General features: G+C 40.0%; 1 protein-coding gene across 1 annotated transcript in view; it reads right to left on the reverse strand.

The window, feature by feature from the left end:
- col15a1b (collagen, type XV, alpha 1b) overlaps positions 1-17,962 on the reverse strand; it is a 68,107-nt gene extending 50,145 nt beyond the window's left edge. Inside the window, exons 1-2 of the mRNA XM_049597663.1 lie at positions 17,796-17,962; positions 17,450-17,514 (exon numbers count right to left, since the gene is read on the reverse strand). Of these exons, the coding sequence (XP_049453620.1) occupies positions 17,450-17,514; positions 17,796-17,806 (76 nt within the window). The 5' untranslated portion in view covers positions 17,807-17,962. The remainder of the gene's footprint in view (positions 1-17,449; positions 17,515-17,795) is intronic.
- Positions 17,963-18,229: the final 267 nt, after the last annotated feature.

Here is an 18,229-nt window from a genome sequence, read left to right on the forward strand (position 1 = left end):
TTTCTATTGATGTCAGTGTTTGAGCCACAACAAAGCTCAAATTTCTGTAACAGTCTGACTAGCTGTCCAATTCAAAGCTGTCACATAAGAGTGAACTCACTTCTGTTTTTGTGTGTTTGCAAGTCCTACGTGTGCGTTTGAGTGTACGAGTTGGTCCACTCTGCCAATTAGAGCGAAAGAGGTTTTGGCTCAGTGGCCAGTGTTTTGGTGCCAGAACAATACAAGAACTCATTTATTGGGCACTACAGATGCTAACAATGTTGTTTTAAGTTTTAGCTTTTAATGACTAATTAATTCATTTAGCTAAATTTATGCATTTGACTACGTCTTTAGATATTTTACTGATTCTGTCAAACAAGCATGGGATCATCTGTGCCACTCAAAGGGGCTTTTGTATTGTTTTTCTTTTGTGTATATGTGTGACTGTAAACTGTATATTTTACCATTCCCCAGTAGGTTTGATTGACACGTCCTCTTAACCAACCCCAAAGCAGAAATGAGTGTGGGTGGGCTGTCGAGGTCAACAGAGAGGAGCTGTTCTCAGGTAACGGTATTCCACACATTTTCAGACACTCACACACACTATAGCCACTAGGAAAGTGGTCAATGAAGCCTGTGTTGTAAAGCTGTTTTTCTCATGCACTTCCCCCTCCCTCCTTTCCTCCCCTCCTCTTCCACTCCTCCTACGATGTGTTTTTATTTCATATTTCTAGGCCATGTTCACTCAGGAAATGTTGGGTGTGGATTTATAAACTCTTATTAGAAGGAACAGCCAAGAAAGGCTGTTCAGACACTGAAAACCAAACTACCATCATATGGACTGGTGAGTCATGATCCACATTTAGTCTACTTCTGCTAAGAAAGCCACTGATAAGCATCAATAACATGACTATTTAGCCAGTACCTCCGCCAAAACCAGAATAAACTCATTTATTCATAATAGAGGTGGCTGCTTTCTTAACCAAACTGCTTCAGGAAGGTACTAAAAATGTGTGGCTGTGATCTCGGTGTGATCAAGTTAGACAGATATCAGGAATATAAAGCCCCAAATTTAAATTTCTGAACTTGCCCAGTAACAGAAAGAAGAATCTGAGAAAATCTGTGGAAAGCATGGGTGTAGTGGATGGCGTAGCAACTTAACTCAACTTTTCTCCCTTTTTTTTTTTCCACTAACGTAAATTATTCATTCATAACTTAGTTAGGAAAGCTTTGTTAGGAAAAACTAACAAAGTATCATACATTTTTGTATTTACATACATGGAGATCTTAGCTTCCCCCAACTTGTAATTTACATCTACATCACTGAGGGGCAGCAGCACTTTCTAGCTGTGCTCTCTGCACACAGTTAAGGTTCAGTGGTGATTGCATGAGTGGGACAGGACCTGTCTTTCTGATTGAATCCCCTTTGTGTCCAGGACGGCAGGTGGGAGACAGAAAAATTCCTGGAATGTCAGAAATGATGCACACACACACACACACACACACACACACACACAGTCACACACTCTTTTAACCTCTAGCTCAACCTCCAACCTCTGCGAAGACAAAGGGACTACCTGCAGGCAAAGGGGCGGTGTGGCCTGGATGTGAATTACAATCTATCAGTCCTCATCAGTTCTCTGCTTATGAAGTACAAACAACCAATCATTAGGGCCAAAACATAACAGTCTGTGTGAATTTAATGAATGGAGCCACTAAAGCCTGACTGTCACACCTTTTGTTGTCATGAGTAGTAGAATCCAGCCCAGTTGCCAGTAGAAAATGTATGTTTCTGCAAATCACATGTATGTTACATTTGTGTGCTTCATACGTATTATGTCAGCATTTCTTATGTGATGTAATTTTGATTTCATGTAAGATAGATAAACTGGTATTACAAGGAGGGGGTGGTGATGACATGACTATAATAGGCAGGAGGAAAGGCAAAGGTTTTTTTTACGACATAGACGTGGATGCTCATTGGGATGAGGAAATCAACTCTACCAGTCTGTAAACTACTCCCCTGCTGATTTCTATCTACCTAGCTGCTAGCTAGCCAGGTCACGGTTTTAAATGTAAACATCAACAAACATCATGGACAAGATGGAAAAGAAATGGGCACCACCCAAACTAGCATCCTGCCAGTCATTGTACAGGTGGATGACCTGCGTGCCACATTAGTTTCCATTGGCGTATCAGGAACTGTAATATCCTTTGATTCACTGAAATGTGACTAAATCTTGGAACAACCAATACATACATACAACCAATGCAACAGAGCAGAGGACTCTGGCGAGAAAGAAGGAGGAGTGTGCTTTACGGTGGCGAAGTGCAGAAAAAGATGCAAATATAGTGACGCGAATTGCCAAACAAGAATGTATCTTTCGCAGGCGAGCGTGTTTACAAACAGTAGCTGACAGTCCGCCACAGTATACCTTTCACAGTGTTGTCACAACATAAAATTAAAGCTTGAAACATAAAGAAAATAACTGACAAATTGAATATATTAAATGCACAACTGTTTGCAGAAACATACTTTGCTAACATTTATTCTGATGATTTAGGTTGTAATGACTGGCAGAAACATCAGTAGGAGCAATGTTAACCATCATCATTATATCCCTGTCATCTTTGTGATCATTATTAGGTGTAGTGGCCCTAGTATATAATCTTTAAGTATACTTATTAAAGGCTTTTTTTTGACCAATTCATCTTTAGCATGGGAACAGAGGGGGAGGGTGAGCAGAGGAAGGGAGGGACAGCAGATGAGAAAAGAAGCAGACAGGGGCTTCTTTAGAACAGAGGACAAGAAGAGAAAAGAAAACAGGAGAGAAAATTGGGAGTCAGAGAGGTTATCGGAAGGAGAGTCTGACCCCGGGGTAGGATTAACCCAATGAGTGACCTGCCCACACACACCCAAACACAGAGACACACACACACACACAGAAAAAGTAGCCAGAGACATGGATGCTAAACTTCGATATTGCATACATGGTCTCTCTCTGGATAAGATCTGGTCTTGTGAATCTGTGAATGTGTTCCACTGTCAGTCAGAGCTCCCATTCAAAGCCAGTAGAGCAGCAGAACTTAGATTGCATCGTGCTGAATGACAAGTCATGTTATACTGTGCGCTGGCTTGATCCTATCAAATAAACAAATTAAAAACCAGGCCTGGGCTGACTGACAGCAGACAGCTATCAGCCTCTGCCACAGAGGCCATGTACACATCCTCTTGTAAAACATGCCGTACTGGCAGGGAAGCACTTGGAGCAATTCGAGCTGTCATTCAAAAACATGTCAGGAATCTGAGAGGAAAGTGCCGCTAATCAGCTCCCCTGTGTATGTTAACTCTTAAATCAATTTCAGACCTGTGCACTTTTAATGAAAGCCTGCATAACTAACATTAGCATAGTTTTGGATAATGACTGACATCCAGCCAATAACATTAGAGAAGTCATGGGGCCAAATAAGCCTCAGATAGAAACACAGCTGATTAGACAACTCGGGAATGTGATCTTAGGTAAATTCAGCTTCATTATCTGAACAGATTCTTTTAACAGATGGTCTAAATGTTACTGAATAAACAGACTGTGCATGAAGGAGATGACTTAAGATGTTTAAAGGACCTGTGCTGTCAACTACCCTGCTGTAGTGTCCTTCAGCAAGAATCTCCGGGTTATGACCTCTGACCTTCCTGTGGAAGGCGGTTCTCCAAAGGCATCATTGTGCATGCACAGTGCCATGTTACACTACTATAAACTACCATATTATTGAATCAAGTTCATAGATTAGCTCCTAAATTAAGAGTTGCTCAAAGTGACAGAACCCAAAGAGAGTTATCCCCTTAACTCTACAACGCATGTTTGCATTATTCAGCTCAGAGTCTTGATTTTAAGGCCTGACACTTTGGGCTCTAGTTTCGCAGACCAGGTGAGGCGGGGGCGCAGCGCACTTGCGCTTCGCCAGCTGGGTGTGGCCAGGCGGATTTTGCAAGTTTGGCACACTGTGCGCCTGGCGCAGCTACTCCTCTTTCCCACCTCCGTCCCTCCTACCTGCGCAAGTTGGAAAGAGGGAGGAGAGAAGGCGTGGAGTGGGTTTTACACACATCACACCAATCAAATGAGCCCCTCTCTTCGCCCTTAAATGCGCCGCACGAAGGCGTAATGAGAGTTTACTCAATTTGCCATGGCAGAAGAGAGCAGCAGCGTCAGATGGCCAGACTTCTCCCAGGAGGAAACTGATGTTTTGGTCCAGGAGGTCCAAGCTTGCAGTGTCCGAATATATGGAACTACGAGCAGACCTCCATGGGCTGATGATGCAAAGGTAGCCTGGGAGGAGGTCACCACAATTGTAAATCAATGTTGCGTTTCTCTCGTGCACGCGCTCTCTCTTTCTCTCTCGCAGTCTCACTCTGTTTCTTTTCTTTTGACTTTTCTAAGATGACAGTTGCTGAATATATACTCCCTATCTGATGCTGTGGCTGTTTGTGGTTGGCTGAGAGGGATGTGAACTCATTAATTTGCAGCTTTATCAAATCAGGTTGGGTTTCCATTACGCGTGCCAAACGTTGCCAGTCCCCTTTGATCTGACATCAGATGTGACGGGACAGTCGATATAGAGATACATTTATGTGCTGATTGCAGATAGTTGCATTGAATAGTGGTTTTGTGGCTATTTATTACATCGTTAATGTGCCTGATATTCTGGAAACCTGCCTGTGAGGTTTTGGTGACGTGTGCGCACTGTCCGCCGGTCAGCCAAACTTCGGCTTGCACCGGCTGCGCTCCGCCTGTGCTGACAGTAGACCTGGTTTCAGATGGCGAGCTTGTAGTGCACCTTCAGCGAAGCCTTTTGGCACGAAACTGTCACTGCGCCAAGCCAGTGCACCTCGGTCTGCCAAACTACCAAACTGAGCGCGCCTCGGGTTGCGCTGTTCGAAACTAGCTCTTCGCGGGGTTCACCACCCTGTGCCACCCTGCGCTGCGTCGGGAAACTAGAGCCCTTAATCTTGGTTGTTTTTGGCTGATGCACTGTAAGCATCCATTTTCAGCAAAAAGCTCTGATAAAGCGTGCACAGCAGACTTACAAAGTTAGCAACTAGATGGTGGGCACCGTGGAGTATTTTAGCAGCGTAAGAGCCAGATATTTCATCTCAGATAAAGGGGGATTGTAATATAATGTGTGTACAGCTCCATTCCCCACGGCAGTGGCCAAAAAAACTCAACTGACACTGCTTTAAACCATGACAATGTAACTTTAGCTTTTTACATGTACAGTACATATACACAGTGTAGCCTACAAGTAGCACACGTGAAGAAGAGTCATGATGTCAGCAAACTGCACCAGTATTTATCTTGGTTTAGGCTATAGTAGCAAAACATACCAGTGAATTAAAGTGATCAACTGATCCTTTTGTTGTTCATGGATTTAAATTTATATTTTTATAAGTGAAGATTTTGTTAACATTTTTCAAAAGTTACATAATCTCTGGCTGTAATCCACTTTCATCACGTTTTAACTTTTTCTAAATGAAACAGCCATTTTTTGAATAAAGGCTTTCTATACATTTAAAGAAGAGTGCCTTGGATTTTCCTGTTTTTTTTTTGTTTTTTTTTTACATAATCTCTCCCTCCTTTTTTTTCTCGCTGTGACTCAGGGGCAACGCAAAAGGATAACAAAATGTCACTATATAAAGTTATTATGGTGAGAGTGTTGACTACCACTTACTGAGGTGGTCTGGGAAGCATTTGACCACATATCTTTTGTAGCATGAATGCTAACATGTCCTGATGTGTCCTCTGTAAGACCTACATTATCAGTGCAGGACATGGTGGTTGTTTTGGTGACTCTGGTTACCACTCTATAAATTGCCAATTTTACAATGAGTTGTACAAAGTGTTGCACAACTGTCCATCCTGTGGAAGGAGACGTACTAACACAACCGCTAGCAATGACTAGCAAGCATGCTAACATTAGTGTGGCAGTTCATGAGGTCATAAAACCACAACAATAAGTTATACAATGCTAAAACTCTCCACAGAGCTGAGAGCAAATACAGAGTTGGGTGCTAATTTTCTGTGGGTTTCTTGCTACAAGCATCACTTTACACATTACATGATGCCATTTAATCTATCAGTGCAGCTTTAAAGTTCAATTTAAATATCATGAAAGTAAGCTGCCAACTGTGAGGATCTGGTGGTCTGGTAGCTGTTAGACATGCAAAAAACAAATGTCTAATTTTACTCGTGAAATTAAGTTAAATTAGGCGTATGATAAGAAGCATGTGATTGTAGCATTGACTCTGCAACATGAGAGCTGACCTCTTAATAACCCTCCACACGTTATTACGGCAATAACCATTCGACTTGGTTAACACTACAGATGAACTTCTGACTTTAAACACAAACATGCACACACACACCACACACACACACACACACACACACACACACACACACACACACACACACACACACACAGTTCACTCAATGGCACACTGTAAGGCCTACAACATATTTGAGATAAAAGAATGCATTGTTTGGAGTTGTTAGTCGGTCAGAGGTGGACATCTGCAGAGGGACAGTTTCCATTACATCAAGTGTCCTGGCTTTCACACCATCCTGCCCCCCCCAACCCCCTGCCATCCTCCTACTTCATCCCCCGATATACACAATCACAGAGACAGAAAGAAAGAGGTCATCCAGTGTGCAGCTCAGCAATGTTTTTTTTCCTCCCAAGAAAAGTGCCTGCTGAGATGCAGCTGGACAAGGAGGGACAGTGTGATGGTCTAGACCGGCAGGTACACTGAAATGATGTCAGTGGTAAAATATGGTGTCCAGTGACATCTCTAACCCCATGTTATTGTCATTTGTTTGTTTTGCCACTTCATAAACAGTCTTCAGCTTTCAAATCACTGATTATATTTTCAAGACCTTATTTTGCTTCAAACCTCTGAGAACTATTTACTTTTATCAACCTTTTATGTAATAAATTGCTACTACATTAAATTTGAGAATACTATAACAGAGGTGGGACCAAGTGGTTTGGCAAGTCACAAGTCCGTCACAAGTTGTTGCACTCAAGTCCCAAGTCAAGTCCCAAGTCCTAAACTTTAAGTTTCGAGTCCTACACAAGTCATAATGCGCTCTTCTCAAAATCTAATGCCATTTTATCAAAACAGTAACAATTTATTTAGTTCACAAAAATCATGAATACTTTTTACAGTTTGTATTTATTTGTTAAAACAAGTATGTTAAAATGTTACTTAGCTGTTAAACTTATGTTAGCTAAGCATTATCTTGCTATGTTAATATTAGTCTCAACTTACCGTTCTTTATTGTACATTGTTTTGTCTTCATTTGTAATCTTTGACCTGCACATTTTTCATACTGCGGTTTGTTTTTTGTTGACCACTGCATAGTTTTTGTATGCAGACAAAATTATATTTTGTACAATTCTTTCCAACTGGTGCTCAGAAATGTAATGTTACTTTGTCATGGTTCTCTCGTATTACTGTACTCTCTGTGTAGAGGAATACTTATGACACTACTTTTTCGTTACTTTCACCAAAATGAGCTCAGAAGAACTGATGTTGATTTTAAATGGATGAGGATCATGTTGTTTAACAGCAGGTAATCGAAAAACAGAAGCTTCAGTTTATTTCAGTTCATTTCAAATCCAGTGCTGCACAGGTCTGACCCATTCATGCATTCACATACAGTGATTACCACTTTGTATTACAATAAAAAAAATGATAAAGAGTGATAAAATAGCCTAGGCCTTTTAAAATAAACGAATAGCCTTGGACACAGGGAGGGTCAGGCAGAGGATCAAAGTCTGATAATTATGAGATATAAATGAGTATTTGTGTGAGCCTATGACATGAAATACATTGAACAAATATTGAGGTTAGCGTAACAAACCGACTGGCCTGTCAGTCAGTTACTGTTACAAGTGCAAATTAAAACACTGGAGCTGGAAGACCCACCTGCCAGTTCCCAATAAAGTGATCAGCTATAGCAGCACCAGAGAGAGAGAGTTATGCATAAGAATGGGACTGTGTGCTGATGTTGCTCTGCAGTTGTAGGGAATGAGTATGGAAACATATCCAACATATACTAACATCACCCAGGCCAGATGTGCTGATCACTGGGACGAGGAAAAAAACAAACCGGAGGCCAACTTCTTATCCCAGCTGTTTTCAGGCAGCCTTAGGACACAAAAGCAGAATGGGACACGTTGTATGTTGTTATATTAATGGAAACACACTGAACATGACAACGTACAGTAGCCTACGGCATGATGCAGATGTGTTGAGCACCGGCACCCTTCTATGATGCAGTCTGTGGTGACATAATAACACACAATATGCATTGGATGTTTTTTTCTGGTGGCACTGGCGGAAGTGGAGCAGTTTGGATGAATGAAAAATGAAAACCATCAACAGTTTATTTTGGGTGGTAATGCTCTATGTGACACTGTAAATGTAATAATATTATCCGAAATTCTGTTGGTAATGTGTTTTATTACTTCATTACTGCTAAAACGTAATATTTTACTGTAACACATTACCTTTGTAATAAACGTTACTTTTGTGACTGGTATTAAAGTCCAAGATTAGTTGCAAGTCTTTTTTATATATTTATTTTTTTTTATTTTTATCAAATCTTGATTTCCACATCTTTGATAATTGCCATAAACAAACTAGAGACTGGCAGGTTTTACCAGCTTTAACAAATGTGTTATATATGACAACACAATAGATTTATTGCATCATGGCATATTGTATTCAAAATTGACTATAACAGTATTCTTGATATTATATCATAGTCTGAATATTACAGTTTAATCACATCTTTTGTAGAACCGAGGGACAGTTCTGATGTTCAAGAACTTAGGCTGATTTAATTAAGGTAGATAAAAACTAGTACTGTGTCAGAGCAAAGTTGCATTCTCACAATTTAAGAAACATTTTCCAGGAATCAAGAAAAGTTTCTACCAGTACTGTAAACTCTATTACATACAGTGTCCTCAAACAAGCTTACTGTAATAAGTGGCCAAGCCAGTCAATCAATTTCTCCAAATATGTGGTATCATAGATACAAGTTGCTGGACTATTTACATCCGCTTATGTCCTGATTATGCATGCATGTGAAACTGTGTGTGTGTGTGTGTGTGTGTGTGTGTGTGTGTGTGTGTGTGTGTGTGTGTGTGTGTGTGTGGGGTGTTGGTGGTGTTTGCTCAGCTGCAAGTGTCGTTCTCAGAGCAAACAACCTTTTAGAGCTTCTCGCATCGGCTCATCTCCTCCTCCAATACGAATGTTAATGAAACACATGGGAGGCACAGTAATGGGGAATTCTTTCACACATTTGATGTGAGCTGTCTGGAATGAAAGACAACCTTCACAGAAATGTGACAGGAAAATGTTATCTCATGTTCGCTCCACTGTCCCTCTGGCAGAGTACCATCTATTGACATGCACCCACTGAGGTCGCACCACAAAATTCACTATTGTTTGGAACTGGAGACGTAATATGCTCTGCAGTCTGGTATTTTTCCATTTGTGTCTCTGTTTGTGTATCTGTTGAGATACAACTCCTAAGAGGACCTGGGACATTTGTTTTATAGTGATGTTATCAGCATATTATGTCCTCTATTAGTCAGGTTAGTATCTACAATAACTGCCTCACCTTACATGCTTCCACCAACCAGTCAAGTTGCAGTTTATATCCATGTCTGTCCAGATGTATATAATATATGTAGAAAAGACATTGAGGGAATTTAATAAAAGGCGAAACATGAATGCTTCACACACATCTTCAACCTGGCAGTACAGAAGATCTATGCCAGGGGTAGGCAACCTGTGGCTCCGGAGCCACATGTGGCTCTTTAGCCCCTGTCCAGTGGCTCCTTGAGCCTTTGAGAAAAGAATTCTATGGAAATTCATTCTATGAATCTAAATGTTGCTGAACCTCGATAGCAGTGGCTGGTTAGCTATGGATGCCAAATCCAAAAAAGTAAAGGACAGATTTGTTTGCTCTCACTACCAGCTCTGCAAAATTTAAGTACCAAATAATCATAAATAGTGTCCTGCACAGTGTCCACCTTGTGGTAAAACATATTAACAAATGCTTATTTAGACCATAAGTATATGCTAATTTAGACATAATAGGCTATTTACCTTGATTATAAGGCTCAAACATGTTTTGCGGCTCCACACAGATTTTTTCAAATTATTCTTGGTCAAAAATGGCTCTTTTAATGGCAAAGGTTGCAGACCCCTGATCTATACTGTCAGCACAGTTTCAAGGTGGGCTTCGAATATTACTGTAGCCTTCTGTTCTTGAGTTACGGCGTCCAATAATGGCCAGAAAAGTGTTTTTTCACATGATGTCACACGGAGGTTGACCTTTGACCTTTTTGATAGAGAATGTCATCACTTCATTATTTTATCCTATTAGACATTTATGTGAACTCTTGTCATAATTTGCATATGAATTCTTGAGTTATGGCCCACAAAGTGTTTTTTGTGCGGTCACAGTGACCTTGACCTTTGACCACCAATATCTAACCAGTTCATCCTTGAGTCCAGGAGGATGTTTGGGCCAAATTTTAAGAAACTCTGTCCCACATTTATGAGAATGGGACAGATGTGAAGTCTCAGTGACCTTGACCTTTGACCACCAATATCTAACCATATCATCTTTAAGTTTAAGTGGATATTTGTGCCAAATTTGAAGAAACTCCCTCATCCTGAGACATCGTGTTCATGATAATGGGACGTACAGTTGTATGTATGCAATTTCAGAAAGTCTGGCAACATCATGCCTTCAGCCATGGCTGTCTTTGTCGTATCCAATGTATATCCAATAACATATTTCTACAAAGGTACAGATGTGAGATGAGTCTGAATATGTCCAGAGGAAGAAGTTGTTTGCAGTCTCTGAATTCAAGTCTTTGCATTTATCAACAATGCCATGTAAAACTGCCTTGACATCATCTTCAACGTGATGTAGCATGAGTTGCTCTATCCATTTGGATCCTTTCAGTGGCAACCAAACAGAGGAATGTCTGCACTTTATCACCACAGTTTTGTGGTCTGCCTTTTTGTTAAATAAAAAAATTGCAGTTGCTATTGACAGTAGCTTGGCTAAACAATGGTGGGTTTATGCAGATGTCTTGTGTTGCACTAGTCATGGTTCTCTCTGACTAACTATTGTTTTAACTCCACCTTCTAATAATCGCTCAGCTCACTTGGGACCTTGACCAAGGTAGTACCAAAAAAAAGTGGTACCATTATGGAGCAGTTGTTTTGTGATTGGGTCCTGTTCATGTATGTGGGAATGAATATGGAGTGTTGGTGTGTTTTCCATAAAACTCCACATGGATAACGGGGCAAAGGTATTTTACAGTGATGTTAGTAGTTTAGTCTTTGAACAGACAGATTCATCCTTAAAGGTAGAGAGTGTTGGTGAGTGTGCGTTTGTGTAGTTGGCCTACTCTCCATCTGCAAACAGCAAAGGGACTATAATTTCAGTAGCCACAGACTCAGACCCAAATATGCAAAAGCATACCTGGGCATAAACACACAGAGAAACAGTGTACTTTCAGCCTTTTCCTTCACACCAGTTACTGAGAGTTACCTCAAAATGAGAAACAGTACAGTTCTCTCGTCACATTGTGAGTGAAGAAACCAGCATTGCAAACTTCCATCACACAGATTAAGGCCGCTGTTAAAAATTATGTTTAATTCAGGACTTGGCCCTGTTCATGTCAATGTTCAAAGGAACATCGTGTGAGATTTAGTGGCATCTGGCAGTGAGGATTGCAGATGGCGACCAGTTGAAACTTCTCCCATGTGCTTAGCGAGAACTTCTGGTTAGAATTCCCTCAGTGTTTGTTATTAAGGAAGTTTTTACCCCAAGGCGATTAAAACCGGTAAAAAACACTGAATAAATTTACTGACTAATTTTATATCTGATTCATTGGTTAAAGCAGTTGATTTTAAAAAATAAAGAAACATGCTCTAATTTCAGCTTCTAAAATGTGAATGTTTCCTGATTTCTTATCTCCTCCATGACAGTAAACTAAACATCTTTGGGTTGTGGACCAAACAAGACAATTGAGGGTGTGATCTTTGGCTTTGGGAAACACTGATCGACAATTTTTCACCATTTATAAACCAAACAATAAAAAAAATGTTAGTTGCAGCCCAAGTATCAACATGAATGCTTGATTTTCCTCCAGTAACACAACTATACTGAATTAGAGCTATTTTAATAATACATTTAAAAAAGTCTCTTTTCAAGCAAAACATACCAAATATTTGCTGGATTTCGCTTCTCAAATATTGCTATTCTTTGTCATACGGGAAAGTATCCTGAATAACTATTCATATAGGCATTTGAAGACCTCACCTTGGGCTGTGATACCTGCATTGTTCAGTATTTTCTGACATTTAAAGACATGATGAATTCATAAATTGAGAAAACAATCAATAGATGAATTGACCCAAATACTTTATTTGATTTGACAACCTGGTCTCACCCCAAAGTCGTCGAAATCTGACCAAACGTGATGAGGTGGGAGTGACAATGTGTTGGATATGAAAACTAAGTAGCAATGCTCTGTGTATTCACATGTAGAGCAGGCGATAACAACGCATGTAAATGTCTCAAAAAAACAGCCAGAAAGTGTGCACATAAACAGAATGTTAACACTCTCTTCAAGTAAAGGAAGTTTTAGATCCTCTGGCTTATTTAAAAGACTTTCTTTGTATGGTTCTTCACCCAAAGCATAGACAGCGAGGAACAGATACACAATGAAATGATTCATGGTCAACTTTGTAGACAGTAACTATGGAAACGGTGTACCCAAACAACAACAACAACAGAAACCAGTGACATTTCAGTGTTTCCTTTCTAAAACCATTACAGAGATCTGTAAAAAAAAAATCAGGTCAATCTAATGGATGCTTGTGATATTAGTTTAACTTTGTCTGAAAAATCAAAACAGCTTTTCCTCCCCTCGGTCTGAATCCCAGCACAGTCTCTTTTCCTCTATACATAATGGGAACTAAGGTTAAAGAATTACATCATCTCAGTGCACATCACATCATGGAAAACTGAAGGCCATTTTTAACAGGAAGTCATAAGAAACACTCATTCTTATATTCAAGTTTCCAGTAACTGATTTTTTTTCCCCCATTAAAATCCCATTGAGCTGACCGTTACACACATACAGCAATGACACCTTTTACAGTCGGCCCATTGTGCCCAACTGTGTTCAAATCAAAGTCACTCTGGCTGAATGAACACATTCCAGACAGGACGCCGCTGCAGCAAGGGCGTTCAGTTTTCTAATATACTGAGGACCTTTAGGTAGAGGCTCTTTCATACAGCTCTATGACATTCTCGCTTGCCAGGTTTTGAGACCCATAAAACAAAAATGGAGTTTGGTGGGAGTTTTATTCCAGCAACTTCAGAGACCAAATAAGGTCAAGAGTGGAAGCAATTGAAAGGGCTACAGGTACAACTGAAACTAAAAACGTTTTTGACAGCAAACTTGTTTTCTAGAGGTGAATGGGTTCATAGAGAAAACCATCAACAACTGATGGAACAAAAACATGGCTGATATTGTGGATCTCAATGGGAAAATAATGTGACAAGTTTTACAGTACAGTGGAGCGCCTCGTCCAAGACAGACTCCTACTGGGCTCACCTCAAAATCATTTATATTGGCTAAACATGAAATCCTTTCAGAGCAACTCAACCAACGGTAAATGGAAAGTGAAGGTTCCTGGAGGCAGGAATAAGAGTATTTTTGGGGGGACAGGGTGAAGTTTGGAGAGCGGAAACCGGTAAGATGAAACGTCCTTTTTCAGCTAGAGTTCTGTGTGTCTGGAAATGTAGATACTAATGACCTCTAAAAAACTGAACCCACTAAAGCCATGTCCACATAAATATGTCTCCATTAACACGAGCGTTTTAGCATTGTTTCAGAAATAATCTCTGTCCATAGTAACACACTAGATGTACAATGATAATAATAATAATAATGATAGTTTCTGGCTTTTGGTTTTACTTCTACAGTTTGCAACCCATTGAATATGCAAAGTAACATTTTCCTGCTGGCCCCACCCACAAGTTCCCATCAGCTTATAGCCTTAGCAGTGATGCCGCCACAAATTTTTAAATTGCTTTTCTCAGCTCGAGGAAAGTTTTACAAATATACAACCTCCTTGTATCAAAAATTCTTAATAGAAAGAGTCATAATTGACCTCCTAAGCTGCTTTCCTGTGGGCCCAGCAAATGCATATCACATGACCATCTATGAACACTGGGTATGCACATCCAAACGTAAACAGAAAGCAGGTTGTCAACAGGTTGATTAGTTGCAGAAAATTCTACGGAGATAGCGAAAAGTACAGCGGAGAAATAAAGTGGGTGTCGCTAAAGAACTATACATCACCGGAGACAGCCACTGCAATAAGACAGGAGTACCCACACAAGAAAGATGAAATCACATAAGGTATGTAAGACCTAGCTAAAATGTTTTGACTTGACACATTATCACTGATAAGACCTCTTAGGAATTGAACATGGGTGCCCCCATTCTTATTTCCAGAAGTCTTTTTGTCTGCCTGTCCAGACTAAAAGGCAACCCCAGTTTTCAAACTAAGATGGGGTCAGCAATATTTTCAATGGTCTCTCACTGGACCTACCTCATTGTACCAGAGAACACAGCAGAGCAACCTTGTAGGTGTTAATATATATTTCATATTAAAGCTAATAACCAAATCAATGCATCCTGTATTTGAAAGAATCAAGAAAAGAAAAATCAAGTATGACACATGGATCCCAGCTAACTGAAACACATGTGACATACCGATAGAAAACATCACTGTGGCTCATATAGAAGGCCCCAATACTTTTTAGGTGTTTGAATGGGAGATTGATTTATGCAAAGCCTAAACATTGTCATACTATGTTTAAGTTATGAAAACACAACAGAGCTAGTAAACACAAGCAGCCAAAATAAATGGATTGCGTCCAGGAATCAGTGATCGAGTCAAAGTTGTGCTTTGCTCAAGGGAACACTGATATTCCAAGCTGGTGTTGGGATTTTAACATATGATTTTCAAATCACAAGACAGTCTCTCTAACCATCAAGCCTGTGGCAGTCCACACTGAACACAGCTGTGTTCTGTGTGAAAAATAAAACTCTTCTAAGTCCTGTAGAAACACACGGATCCTGGATTCATTGTAACTTAAAAATTTTTTTTTAAATAAAAATGTATTTTTGTCATCCATTGTAAAAAAAAAAATCACACATGCTGACATACAATTGGCACAGGGACAAATGTGTTCTCAACATCCCACTTCAAAGCTCTGTGCAAACCGACCCACACCGTCCTCTCTGATGTTCTCAAGCACACAAACAGCAAGTGCAGGGCAGCCATTACCATACAAACTAAACACTTCATTTCTCACCCTGGTGCAGCATTTGACTCGTCTGCCACTTCCAGCTACCTCATTGTACACACACACAGGATGTAGAGGGCAGAGGAAGCCCGGCCTATTGCCAAACAAACAAACTATCTCTCTCCTACAGAGCTGTATAAGAGGAGCCTCACAGCAGGAAATACTCAAAGAAAACCACAGCAGCAGACAGAGGTGTGACAATAGAAATGGAAAGGGGACTGACCCCTTATTAGAGGTCTCGTAATGGGTCTGTGGGGGAGTGGAGTTTGATTGAGGAAATTTGAGTTTAGCCATTGCTATTAACCTGATTTAACTGATTGGTAACATTTTACCTTAGTTATTTGGCGTGTTGTATTTCACTGCATCCGACTGTCTTGAGCAAGTTTCACGGCCCAAACTGAGCAGCTCTTTAGCTGTTCACCCAAAAAAGTGTCATACTGGAGGACTGCTCAGCACTCTATCCTCAAATTTGATCGTGTATTTCATTTTTAGTGCTTAAATAAAGTTCATAGTTCAAGATGACTTTAGTTGGGTTCCACATACTGTACATGCATTTAACCATCTAAGTCCACAATGTCAAATGGGTCTACAGTGTGTGGTGCGTGCAGCATTTTGAGGACAACATTAGACCCCAAAAGGGTTTTTGACCTTGACCCACAAATATTCAACATGTCTCTCGATATGTTTATGGAAAATTTAGAACAGCCTTGAAAACAATGGATATCGGAAATTAATTTGATAAGAAATTACACTGTTATTACAAAGCGATTGACCATTTGCTCAGACTGACCCCACTCAGTTGCGCTTGTCAAGGTTTCCTTTTCCTTTCTGAAAAATACCCAGGTTTCTGGTAGGCTACTTTGACAAAGGTGGCAGATTTACCTGGCGTAATAATAATTGTAAATTTCAAAAAACTAGGCAGGCAGAGGTAAAAAAAAAAACAACAACTAAGTTTGTTTGTCCAAAAAATGACAACTGTTGCTTGCAGATTTTATCCACTGTAACTAGCTAGCAAATTAGGCTAATCTCAGCTTCATTAGATGGCTTTTGACTTTTTAGAATCTTGTAAAGACATCTCAAAATAATGTAGTATGAAATGCCCCTGGCCTTAGAGTATTATAAAAGAGTATTGGAGAGTATTATAAAAGAAACCACCATCCAAAGTCTTTATATACCTGAGTATGATTCTTACAGCCACACCATGCACACAGCTTCAACATGCTGAAAAATCCAAATTTGGAAGACCTGCCATTCCTGGTAATAGCTGCTAAGCTATGATAGACATTCACAGTTCAGCCGAGAGGTTTGTCAACAGAGCAAAACAAAGTTTACATCCTCACTTTAAAAGCAATCAAGCAAATTTCTCAAAGGAATCTAACATTGTGACACACAATATAAAATGCACTGTAAAAGACTCCATAATCAATGATGTACATGATAAACAAATATTGTTGATGTTAAACTATATTTTGCTGCCTGGTTTTCTGAGGCAATCACATGAGCGACTATAACACTGGGATTATTAGACTTAAGTCAGATGATTCTATATGGTCAACAATTTAGCCTTTAGCTTTAAATAGAAACTGGCGTGCTGCATGATTTGCTGAAGCAATCACATGAGCAACTATAACATCTGGATTATTAGACCTTATGTCTGGTGATTCTACGTGATCAACAATCTAGCCTTTAAATTTAAATGGAAACTGGTATTCACTGCCACAAGATGGCAATGAAAATATTATACAATATAATATATGATGCTCAGTAACAGAATTAATTGCTTTATATTGTCACAACATTTTTTGGTAAGATTCGAGGAATAGTTGGGGCTTATCATTGACATGAGGGAGAGCTACTTTAATAAAGCATCTTTTGCATCAATGCCAAACTGTTTTAGCCCTCATATTCTCCTTTGGAGGTTCCACCACAGCTGTATGTCTCTTTACAGTTACAGTGCTGGGAAAGAGCTGCAGCAACATGAATCTTACCTTCTATAACCTGCAGGGCAGTGGCCGGCCAGCACAGTAGGACTAGATGCAGGGCAAGAGACCACCTGCGGAGAGACATCAGTCACATAATGTAAGTTGGGTTTGGTGTAGGGTTAGGCAGACTTTACAGGGTAAAAAATGAGTTTAAAAAGGTCAGAACATTCATTTTAATAACTTAGGTTTCAATGTAGAGCTCAGAAAGCTAAAGAGAGGTTGTTACATCACAGGTCTACTCTGAGGTGTAACTGAAGTCTGAAAAAGTCTGAAATGGACGATAACGTCAATTAAGATCAACTCTGATTTCTTTACGTGCAGAAAATGTCGAGGTAATATTTAATTGCCTTACCCTTGAAACATTTTAGCAAGTAAAAGAATAAAAATCCAGGTTTGGAAGTGAACTCCAAGTGCATGTGTGTGATGAAACTCTGTGGTCCCTCTGCCTCACTGCAGACCTTAAGTCACACTGCTGCTCCCTCTCTGTCTCTCTCTGTGTCTCTCTCTCCTCTCAGTACAAAGGCTCTCTCAGTTCTGAGCTGAGTGACTCTCAGACCCACTGAGTTGGGAAATTCGACTCCCTCGAAGGAAAAAAAACCTCCCCCCTTACTCACTCACTCAGTGGACCCTCTCTCTTCCACTAGTGATAATATGATGTGCATTTATGGTCATTTAAGTTAAATCTATCCATCTGTGAATATCTTTAATATGTTAGTCGTTCCTACCATTTTATTTCACGATCGTAGGTAAGAATAAATTGACTGAAAGTTGAGGAATTCCAAAAAG

The sequence above is a fragment of the Epinephelus fuscoguttatus genome, linkage group LG15, assembly GCF_011397635.1.
Source record: "Epinephelus fuscoguttatus linkage group LG15, E.fuscoguttatus.final_Chr_v1".
NCBI lineage: Eukaryota > Metazoa > Chordata > Actinopteri > Perciformes > Serranidae > Epinephelus > Epinephelus fuscoguttatus.